Genomic DNA, 12,227 nt, shown 5'->3' on the forward strand with positions numbered 1-12,227 from the left:
GTTTCCAACCTTGATTCCTTCATAAATTTTGGACTTCCGTTCCCAGACTTCCTGACTGTCAGTCAAGCCAGCTGGGGCAACTGGGAACTGAAATCATAAGCACCTTGTTGAACAGTGGTTCTTAACTTGTGGTTCCCCAGGTGTTTTGGCCTACAACTCCCAGAAATCCCAGCCAGTTCACTAGCTGGCTGGGAGTAGAAGGCCAAAACATCTGGGGACCCACAGATTGAGAACCACTGTTGTAGAAGAAAGATTGGGAAACATTGATCTGGGACTTGTCTACATTCGCCCTGATATCCAAAGTGAACCAGAAGGTGTTTCTGGGTATCCAAATTATGTCAAGTGACTTTCATCCCTTAATGTGGATTAAACCAGCGTGAACTGGTCTAGCCTCACATTAAGCTAAGCTGAGGAATACTCTGGAGTTTTAGCAAAACATGGGAACAACCTTGCACTTCAGGCAGAGTGTAAACAGCAGACTGGCTCCAATTGGTCTGATGTCCACACAGGCAGGCATTGTCATCTCCTTTTCCCTGCACTTACCAGTCCAAAAAAAGAAGGTTGGATTGAGAGCATATCACTCAGTTCGTCCTTCTCTCCAGAGAGCTTCCTGTGATGGCCAGCAGCTCTTCAGATCTCTCTTGAGCTCTCTGGCCATTTGTAACAGGTATGGCAGAGAATGTTAAAGTGACCTGTTTGGTTTTGGTCCAGCTGGACTGTAGACTCTAAATGTCTGAATACCTCCAGAGACATGCCAGAGCATTTGACCCTAGATTTTGTATGTGTAAATGAGCCCCCAGTTCAGTATCCATCCAGTTTCTAGAAATGGTTCTTTACTGATGCTGCCTTCGTTGCAGTAGATCACTGCTTCTTAATTGTGGATCCTGACCCCAAATGAGCCCCCCTAAACTCAATGTTGGGGTCATGTAAAATTTTGCACCCATTTACACAAATCTTTTAGCTTCAGTGTGCAGTGTTTACAATGGACTCTACAGGAAATGTTTCAATTGTACTTAAAAAAGGAGGAGGAGGAGGAGGAGGAGGGAAATCAGCTTGTTTAGCAAACTTTATAAATGCTGGTTTATTTTTAGTAAGTGTTTGTTTTATATTTTATATTCCTATATATCCAGAGTCATGTAAAATATTCCTGGGCGGAAAGGGGCATGAGTGGAAAAATAGAAGCTTTGCCTTAGATGATAGACTTTTTGTTCCGATACATGCAGATTCCATCTGTGGATTCTTTTTGATCACCCAACGTATTTTATACCTTTGGCTTTGGGTTCACCTATCTGAGACAACCTTTTCCATTGCTGGTTTTCCTTTCTGAGACTTTGAATCCAAAACATATGTCCAAAGCAATATTATTTTTTTATTTGACAGGAACACTTCTGTATAGATTTGCAGGGATCTATTTTATATCTTGGTTTTACAAGTGCACATGACATTGGCAGGATATGTTGTCCAGGGCTTGCCAATGAATTCGTAACAAGCTAAAGATGCTCAGCTCTTGTCTACCTTTTCAGTCTGCAACCGTGTGGCAGCATTATTCTTTGAGATTCCTATTGGTTTCCTTGAATGGGTGGGATAATTTAGAATTCCCTGCGAGAGATGTCTAGAGTCTCCCCAAACCATGAATCCCATGAAGCCATAGGATGCAACCATGGAGTTAAAATAGAATCAAACTGCTATAATTCCATAGTGTGAAAAAGCCCCCAAATTGAGTTCCATTGCTGCTTTGTAATTCAGGGTTTAAGGGAAGCTTAGGTCAGTCTCCACCCCATACTTTTGGTCAGGAAACCCATTTCTAAAGAAACAAAATATTGTTGACGGATGCTCAGGCTATTGCTGTCCAAGCCATTATGATGAGGGACATCTCTTGCTGGCTTTAATATTTGTGTGCTTGTTTTCCCCGTAGGCTGCCAGACCTCAAATGCTCTAGCATTAAAATTCCTTGCAGGCTTTTTCTGAGCAAGCCTTGCCTCCCTTCATACCGGACAAATTGTAGCCGTGACATCTATCACCCCCACCCCATCCTAATCTCCTGCTTTGCTGTTCCTTGAGGAATATTACCTCAGCTTGGTTGGAAATGCTACAAGATTAAACGCCTCCAACCTTCTTGAAGGAAAAAGCAGCCTCTAAAAGCCAGTGCTTTGCCACCCACTGCCATATGTCTAAAGCTTTCCGTCTCCTATTATTAGTGCTATTTTTGTTGTTAGTACCATCCTCAACAACAGCAGCAGCCATATCAACAGCATTTTTATACCACACGTTGGTAATAATTATAATAATAGGTTTTTTTGTGTACATATTGAAAGTTTTAACCTGAATCGTAGTTTGTCACTATAAGTGCTGTAGAAAAATGACAAATGAAACTCAAGCTACTCATAGTGCAGTAAGTGCCCTGTATCCACAGAATCTTCATCCACAGATTGAACCATTCACGGGTCTGGTGATCTGGAAAATAAAGTAATGAGAAAGTGTTGGTTTCTAATATATGTAATGTCTTTATGCTTGATGGTTCAATTCCATCGTTGGTGGAGTTTAGAATGCTCTTTGATTATAGGTGAACTATAAATCCCAGCAACTACAACTCCCAAATGACAAAATCATAATTTTTGAGTGATGGTCACTCCTTGTTTAGTGAGACGTTTTGTTGCCAAATTTGGTGTGATTTCGTTAATTGGTTCTTTTGTTTTTAAGGTACTCATTATGCACAGAGTATTTATAGATAGATAGATAGATAGATAGATAGATAGATAGATAGATAGATAGATAGATAGATAGATAGATAGATAGATAGATGGACTTGAGCATCCACAGATTTTAATTTCCACAGGATAATTTTGAACCAAATCCCAAGTTCCTTGTTTATATTTGTTTGTTTGTTTGTTGCTTATTTTCAGCCCCTCTTTCCTGCAGATCAGTTTCCAATATTTTTAGGTGGCGAAATGAACCTAAATTCTATCAGGAGTGCTTTCAATGCAATTTTCTTGCATCTTGGCAGGAGGTTGGACTGTATGGCACACGAGGTCTCTTCCAACTCTATGATTCTATAATTCCAAAGATTTTAGTGGAGCTCTAACATGTGCTTCTCCTTTTTGTCAAAGACTGAGCTGGATCTACACTGCCATATAATGCCATTTGAACTGTATTACATGGTCGGTGTAGACCCATATAATGCAGTTTGAACTGTATTGGGCTGCATTATATGGGCCAACACTGACCATGTAATGCACTTCAAATGGCATTATATGGCATTGTAGATCCAGCCTGAGAAAGAGTTTATTGAAATCCTTTGCTACTTTTCTCTCTTCCTCCTATCTTCTTTAACAAAGGGAGAGCTTTTCTAAAAAGGCAACCCATAATGTTATCTCTGTGTGACTGAGCCCAATATGTCGGTAGGCATTTTGGTTTTGGTTTTAATTAGTCAAAGCTCTGGAGTTTGGGGAGGTTAATGTCCTGAAAAAGAAGAATTCCAAGTGATTTCTTCTTACATTTGATTGATAGTGGTGACAGATCATACCCTCGTTACTGCAGAATTCTTCCAGTGGGGCCAAATTATTTAACCTCTGTCTAGTAAAGCAGAATTATGCATGTTTACAGCTTTAGGCATAGTTCTCATTTTCACTCTTTGAAAGTATTTCATCTTCTGCGTCTCTGTCAGGGATAACAGCTGAGGAAGAAATTACAGGCAGTCCCCAAGTTATGAATAACATAGGTTCTGAAGGCTTGTTCTCAAATTGAATTTGTTTGTAAGTAGGAACAGGTGCATTTTTAAGTGTCATTTCAGCCTGTGTGTGTGTGTATCTCTTTGGATAGCACAGAGAAGGGTTAACACCTCTGTAATGTTTGCATTGCTGTCTATGTCCCTGTTCAGAATATTTCACCTCGCTTTCAGTCCCTGTATTAATTGGATTTTGGAAATTTTCACTTGTGGAGACAAGGATTCGTGATAAAGCTTCAGTGAGGATACCTTTTCCCCATGATGATGACTGTTCCAGAAGTAAATTTCCCTTTCAAGGAGTAGATTTCTCTCATTTCTTATTGTCTCACCTACATTCTTAACTAAGTCGTTTGTAAGTTGGATATTTGTAACTCAGAGACTGCCCGTCTAACTCATAGTGGATGTTCACAGTTGCCTGCAAATTACAGGTGTTTAGTTAGCAAGAGAGGAAGAGAGGCCGACCAAGGGCAAGATGGATGGGATCCTTGAAGTGACTGGATTGACCTTGAAGGAGCTGGGGGGGGGGGGTGACGGCCAACAGGGAGCTCTGGCGTGGGCTGGTTCATGAGGTCACGAAGAGTTGGAAATGACTGAACTAATGAACAACAAAAACAGTTAGCAACCTTGAAGTTCGTAAAGAACCTTGCTGTTTTTGGATGCATCCACCCATTATCCAGGTTATATGAAGCATTATCCCTTACAAACAACCCCTTGCTTTGAGATTTGCTGGGAAGGCCCTTCTCTGTGCCACCAGCCTGATCGATACATCTAGTGAGAACATGGGAAAGGGCTTTTCCGTGGTTGCCCCCAAGCTTTGGAACTGCCTTCCTAGAGACATTGACTGGCACCATCCCTATTTCTATTCTGATAGGCATTTGATGAGTGGCCATATAAAACCCATCTTACACAATATATACTGGATAATATCGCCAGCTGTTGCACTGGTGTCTCTGTGTGTTTAACCTTGGCTTTACATTTTGATTGTTTAATTGTTCTTTTACTTTGGTATCTTATTAAATTTTAGTATCTTTCATTGTTGTAAGCCATTTGAATCCCATTGTGCATCTACACTGTAGAATTAATGCAATTTGATACCACTTTAACTTGTTCAATACTATGGATTCCTGGGAATTGTAGTTTGGTGAGGCCCCAGTACTCCTTAGCAAAGAAAGCTAAAGACCTTGTAAAACTCCAACTCCCATGATCCCATAGCCTTGAGCTGTGGCATCGAAAGTCATTTCAAACTACATTAATTCTTCAGTGTAAATGCACTTGGAATATGTGGAAAGATGGGATACAAATCATCATCATCATCATCCTAGTGATAAAACTTTCTCTTTTTAATCACCTTTCCTCATTGTACAACCCCCCTCCTTTTCTGCCTCTCTTCTTCTTTTGCCAGCACATTCTCCAAATGTTGAGTTTTTTTGCTCGGAGGCAGTCTGTGATATTTAGGAGAATGAACAGTTGCAAAAATAAATCATTGCAGGAATTTTTCATTTTATAACATGCAATTTTCTCTCTGTTGTCCTTTTGCTTTCTGTTCAGCCTTGACGGATGATGGATGTTTTCAGCTATTTAAATGTCCTTTGCACTATAAAGTTTATTTTATTTATGCAGAACGATGGAGCTATGCCATCTGCATTTCATTATTAGCTCCTGGAGTTTGACTTCTAGCAAAACCTAGAAGAGCACATTTGTTTTGCCAAGTGAACAAACCCCGTGGCTTTATCAAAACCACTGCCATTTTTCAGGCAGTCACCTTAGAGGTTTTATAAACATAAACTTTTTTGACATTTAAAATGCTACCCGAATAGCTGTTTATTTGAAACCAAGCAGCCAGTCTTAAATTTCAAGGTTAACAGAGGAAGCGGGAACTATTACAGTAGGTCTCCTAAGTGTAAGGTGTGTAAATTCACTTTCCATTTTAGTTTGCAATATTTCAGTCCAAGATTGTAGGAAAAAAGCCACTGTCTTTGCATTACTGTATGTTTTCCTTGTTATGATTACAAAGACATATGTAGACAGGGAGTTTTTAAAAAAAAATATTTTGCTCTCATCTGAACTGTATCTGTCTTTTGAGACAGGAGAACACACGCAGACATTGTTAACAAAGGTTCAAGGTTGGGCGTCCTTAAATGTCATATTGTCCCAAGTAATGGAAAGGGGAAGAAAGAAGTACGGAGTCAGTTGTGTTACGTAAAGCTCTTGTAATATCTTCCCTTACAGTATGCCGCTGAGTTGCTGGCAGTGGTCCGCCTTCCCTTCATCCATCCCAGTTATCTCCTAAATGTTGTTGACAATGAGGAGTTGATAAAGTCTTCAGAGGCCTGCCGGGATCTGGTGAATGAAGCAAAGCGCTATCATATGCTGCCGCACGCCCGACAAGAGATGCAGACTCCAAGGACTCGTCCCAGGCTATCAGCAGGTAAAGCACAACTAAGCTGCGAAGCTCAGACTCGTGAGATCTGTCTTTTTTTCTCCCTGCAGCTATTGATAGGACATGTTTCAGGCTGCTTACAGCTTGCATATGGCTTGATGCTTGGATGGCTTTCTTTTCGTTCTCTCTGTGGCACTTCCAAGATACAGTCAGGGTAGCAGATTGGGCAATTGGGTACCCTGCAGTTTTGCTTCAGGTACTCATACTGATTTCCCCTGTGGCAAAGGGGGGAAGGGAGAACATGAGAAAGATGGAAAAAGAGAGCACATTCATCACCATAAATCAAATGACGAGATCCCACCAGCTGGTTTTGGACAGACAAAATGACTCCCTGCAATTTCATTTTTCCACACATGACAAAATATGTCTCCTCTAGGCATTTTCTAGGTACTGTAGGATATTCTTGGCCTAGAAATTCTTCATTTCAACAGGACTTGCTATTATCCATGGTTTTGCTTAGCTACATGATGTTCAGGAATACAGGGCTTGTTGTGTGTTTTCAAAGTAATTCAGTACTGTCAGAGTGCAGGAACTCTGGAGATGCATAACTACAAACAGGCAGGGAATTTCCTCCCCGACCCCCACTATTTCTGGGGGAAATTTGGAGACCAGGCTTTGTGAATCAAGGAACCAACTTTACTGGAAGAAATAAATTTATGTTCTGCACGTTGATAGACCAAAATCTGCACAGAAGGATACTGCACAGTCCAATACAGAAGTTACCAGATCATCTTATATTGCGTATACATTCTCTTCAACTAACATTCCTCACCAGATATTTATTATCTTTCCAGGCTAGTTGTCACAGCTGACCCTCAACAGACTAATTCCAGACTCTTTTCTTTCAATAGACCTTCACTCTTATGTGAATTATCTTACTTAAGACTATGTAACTCTGATCTGGTATAACTTTGAATTCAGAAAGGTTCTTTAATCTACACACATAGTAATTAGACTTAGGTTTAGTCTACACCAGGTGAAATACTCTGAGGTAGTATGCTCTGGAGCAGTCATGGATACACCACAGGGTGTCCCAAAGCCATGTTTTGGTCCAGATGATTGGTCAAGCAGTTCCTAGGGGCTGCCGCCACTCCTATGTCACCAGTCCTCATCCTTTCCACCCCAGCAGAGCCTTGCTAGAAAGACTACTTCTGGTGAGGTCACAGGTTAGTCACCTGTGTGGTCTCCAAAAGTGACCTCAGAATCAAGAATTTGCGTGCAAAACAGCAATAGGATTTTTTGGTGTGTGGACACTAATTCACTCCAAATTCAGCTTGATCCACCTGTCTGCATGTCAAAAATCTCTGTGATCACTCCAAAATTTCCTGGAACCTCTGGAGTAACCTACAGTCCTTGTGCTGGAAGAAACACATCTGTTGTGGAACTGGCCGGTTCATGGTGGGTATCTTTATAGGGCCAATGTAGACATCATCTTAGTCTAATTACTCAATAGCAAGACTCACGAGATTTAGTGTATCTTTGATTGCAAGACTTTTATGAGGCCTGTTACCTCCATATCCCCCCAAAAGGAATAGATTTTAGTTGAAGATACAGACAGGCAAATGTCATTGACTTGGTCATGCCATTTGTTTAAAATACAGAGATTCACAAGCTCATGCGTGACAAATAAATTTGAGACACAAAGCAAGGAAATTAGATATCTTTTATACCTTAGTCTTACACATATATCAAAAAAAAGAGATGAATGTGTAACAATTGCTAACTGCCACCCAGGAGAATGAGCAGAAGCCCGTTACATGTAACCAGTCAACAGTGAAATTACATAATATTGCAATTGAAGGAACTTGAGGGGAGGGGCATGGTGTCCCAACAGCCATTCCATTGGAAGCTGACATGGTGGTCTGCCTTGGATGAGGAGGCTATCTGTCTTATTAGGATTAGGCAACTCGTAAACTCAGGCCAGCCGTACTTCTGGGCAGACTGAGATAGTTACCTCAGGTAGTAAATGGTGAAAGATAATGTCAATTTACCCCCCATTACTTTTAAGCTTTCTCTGGCCATTCCCAGCACCCTGATCTGATGGATAAATCACCACACCAATGGCTATTGGCCTGTCTCATCTTAGGCATACATGACACTATTGGAAAAGGTTCTTACCCAAGCAAACAGGCAGAGAGCAGTCAGGACAGGTGGAACTCTCCACCTGGTATCCCACCATGATGTGCCTTGGTTGCATTGCGTAGACAACAAGCCAACAAAGTAGAGCATTCAACAAATATTGGGGAGATGTTCAAAGAGAGGCCAGTGAGGATGATGTGGCTCACTTGTGCCCACTGGACTAGCCTGCCTATGATGTATGGAAAACACCATACATTGATAATGTTGAATGGAGATTCAGAAATCATTGTACATAGCTTCTTTATTTTACTTCAAGCTACAAAATGTAATGTCCTTTGTTCCCCGTTTTTCACCAATTTGGGAGATGATAGTTTTAAAGACATGTTTCTGACAATGCTTAGTAGTCAGGTATGTATTTTTAAACTTTCTACTTTACAGTTATTGGAACCTTTGATATATTATTTTAATGCCTTCTCTTATCTCTTTACTGCCTTGGAAAACAGAGAGAGAGAGAGAGCAAATGAAGAAAGAATAGCGTAAATTAACATTCTGTCTGTGGAATATGAAGTCATACAAGCCCAATTTTACCATATAAATACTGAAACTTTTCTGTGCACCTATTATATTAAAAGATAGCATTGAATTCCTGTATCAAATTTGGATAGATTTATATGTGGAAGGAATACAGAACGCCTCGCAAAGTTACTTCATCCTAGCTGGCAAAATCAAAAAGCCAAGAAATTGCTAGTGATGCACAGAGTACATAAAATTATATGTCAAGTTGCATCCTTTTCAGTTTGTGGAGACAGTATCTAATCAGGGAAAAATTCAAAAAGACGAAATACAGGGGATTTTCAATAACAACCTACGCTCAGACTCTTTAGCTGGGGTGACTAATGGTTTATCGGGCAAAAGTATTTCTGAAAAGTACCTATTTAATGTTTGCAGATAAAATTGTAGGTGTAATGCAAACCATTTTCAGAAGCTTGTTGATTAGGCAAAAGTAATTTTCCAGGGATAAGGGGAAGGGAGTGATTATTCTTGTAGGTCGAAGTGCAATTATGTGGAGCTGTTCCTGCGCTTGCAGACAGTCTTTATATCCTTTGTGAATATCACAGTATGTGCAATGCCCTCTTGAGGTCATTTATTATAATCACATTAGATTTGATACAGGTGATGAGTTTTGCCTGCCATTTTGGGGGGAAACAGTAATCTTATTGCCGGCACGTTTTTCCCTTCGAATTGTACACTTCTTGGTACCATTGATATCTAAAATGGGAAAGCTGTGAAAGACATGCAGCATGGAGGGGATGTGGTGAATAGGCATATGATAAACTGCAGCTTTTGAAAATATTCCTAATCCCTTTTTAGTCTCCTAACAAAATAAGGCAGGAAAGTAGCTGCTTTGAAAAAAAAGACTGCAGAGAAATTATGGAAGACAAAGCCTGAAAACAGAGCTTAGGGAAGCCATTGTGTCTTTTGTCGCTTGGGCATCTAAAGGTCCTTATTCTGTCATTTTGCATGGCTTAGCTACCTATTAGAACACAATTCATTCTTTTAGAGGATAATCCTGTGAAGGTTTAGTGGGAAATAAGTCTGAATGAGTTCAGTATAGTGTTTTCCATAGTAGATTGGTTTAGAAATCCAAGGTAAGGCTGAAGTGCAAGGAGACATTTGTTACAAAGCAAGCCAGTGAGACTTCTGACCAAATGTGGTTATGGGAACACTGTTGTTTCTTTTTAAGTATGGAGTAAATTATTTCAATTTTTGTTAGGAATGATGACAATTTGAATGTGTGTCTAATGAGGCAATATTAATTTAAGAATATTTTGCTTTAACTATAAGAGATTAGGCAAGCCCCCACCCTAGCAACTTTTTAGAAAATCTAAAAACTTGGCTTTTCCGATGTGCTTTCGAAGAGTGACCATCTAATCCATTATTGCAAATTTCCATCTACAATTGTCTAAACGATGCACTTTCCCCTACCCTTAATGAACACCAAACCCCATTGCTCCTCCTTTTCGGGCTCCTCCTTTACAAATACATTTTTCTATTTCCTATCTCAGCCAGGGTTTTAATATTTTTATTTTGCACATTTGGCACTCCCTGTGTGATGGATTTTATTGTGATTTTAGTATGTTATTCTGCATTGTTTATTTTATTTTGTTGCATTATGCATTTTGCTGTGTTTACTTTTTCTGTTGTTTTGTATTGTATTTCATTGTATTGTTTTTGAGCTTGGCCTCATGTTAGCCGCCCGAGTCCCCATTGGGGAGATGGTGGTGGGGTATAAATAAAGATGATGATGATTATAATTAAGACCGATTTTATCAAAATTCACTTAATATACCTATTGGTAGCCCTCCCCCTTTGAATATCAGTAACTAGCTATTTTTGAAAAAGAAAAAGGACATAACCATTAAGAAAAGGAGAATTTTTTGGTGGTGGGACTCCTTTCCTTTCCAAACTTATTCTTCATTTGTTCTCACAATGTCAATTGTTTGACCTTAATTAGAAAAGACTCCTTGCATTTATCTACTGTTTGAGCAGAAAAGAGGGAATATATTTGACCACCCTTCAACATGCTCCCATGTAGAGCTTGTTTAAAATGCAATAAGTAAATAAATATAGCAAGCACATAATCAAACTTCACGGAGGAAGCCTACTAGTAGCTGCCTAACAGCAAGTTTACACTGGCATAAAATCCCGAACTCACCCCAAATTGACTCCTGGCTATCCTCATGGCATTCCAGTATTTCCAGTGAATATTGTAGGTTGCCCTGGCTTAAACCAGTTTTGCTCTGCATCAGTCAAAGTCAGGAGATGCTGTAGAGTGTGCTGGAAACCCCAGAATATCCTGCAGCTCTGGGGATAGCTGGACCAAGTCCAATTTGGAACAGTCCTCTGCCTGAATGGGACACTGCTGCAATCACTTTTCCTGTGCTGAATACCCCAGGAAAAAAGAGGGATGCTTCATACCTGTGTTACCACCACCATCATGCCATGTGATCTCTTGGCCCTCATGGACACCCTGATGTGACATCAAAAGAGGTGCAATACAATAAAATGAAGCTCCCTCCTGCATCTAGTTGTGCAGGTGCCTCTGCTAATACCAGAATGGGGTAATGGCCAGGAGCTTGCATGGAGCTTTGTGGCCAGCTGGGGGCCACAATACTGACACAGAAGGTGAGGTGATGATCCAGTGGGGTCAATGCAGTCTCAGCCTAGCTGGACTGTGTGGATGCCAATGTGGTGCCACAATGGGTTTGGCAGGATTTATGTGACCACCCCTGGGACAGGTTTGGATCATTTTTCTCCAAACTGGCTGCAGATTTAACAGCCAATGTAGACTTGCCCTAAAAGAGGGATTCAGATTTATGGAATGATGTGTGTGATTGAGTGATCAAAACAAATGCTTGGGAAACAGTAATTCTCATTATTTTGCCTCCTAGGGGTGGCTGAAGTCATAGTCCTAGTTGGAGGTCGTCAAATGACTGGAATGAATCAACGAGCCTTAACAGCAGTAACATGCTTCAACCCTCAAAACAATAAATGGTACCCCCTGGCCAGCCTGCCTTTCTACGACCGGGAGTTTTTCAGTGTGGTGAGCGCTGGAGACAATGTCTACCTCTCAGGTGAGCAGCAAGAATCAGAGAGAGAAGAGCATTGTGACTCTGAAAACTATTTTCTGTGACAGGCCACGTTATGAATATGTGCCAGCTTGCCTGGGAAAAAATCTCTTCCTTTTATCACTTTCCATTTCACATCAGCTCAGGTTTCCTCCCCAGTGCATTCAGCACTTGTAACATGCAGAGAATAGGTTCGGCACCCGTCAGGCGTGTGAAGAGCTTCCCCTTGCAGTTGCAATAGAGTGTAAAACATTGGCTGGAACAGGATCTAAATGAGGGGTTTCTGCATCTAGAGTCAGTTTGACTGAGACGCTGCATACCTGACCTACACTTACCTTATTTGCTTACAAGAGGG

The 12,227-nt window shown here is 40.6% G+C and overlaps 1 protein-coding gene across 1 annotated transcript in view; it reads left to right on the forward strand.

The window, feature by feature from the left end:
- The window catches only part of KLHL29 (kelch like family member 29), a 545,709-nt gene that overhangs the window by 470,380 nt on the left and 63,102 nt on the right, over positions 1-12,227 (forward strand). The window contains exons 9-10 of the mRNA XM_060786976.2: positions 5,954-6,152; positions 11,696-11,878. Coding sequence (XP_060642959.2) covers positions 5,954-6,152; positions 11,696-11,878 — 382 coding nt within the window. The remainder of the gene's footprint in view (positions 1-5,953; positions 6,153-11,695; positions 11,879-12,227) is intronic.

This window comes from Anolis sagrei, chromosome 1, assembly GCF_037176765.1.
Source record: "Anolis sagrei isolate rAnoSag1 chromosome 1, rAnoSag1.mat, whole genome shotgun sequence".
NCBI lineage: Eukaryota > Metazoa > Chordata > Lepidosauria > Squamata > Dactyloidae > Anolis > Anolis sagrei.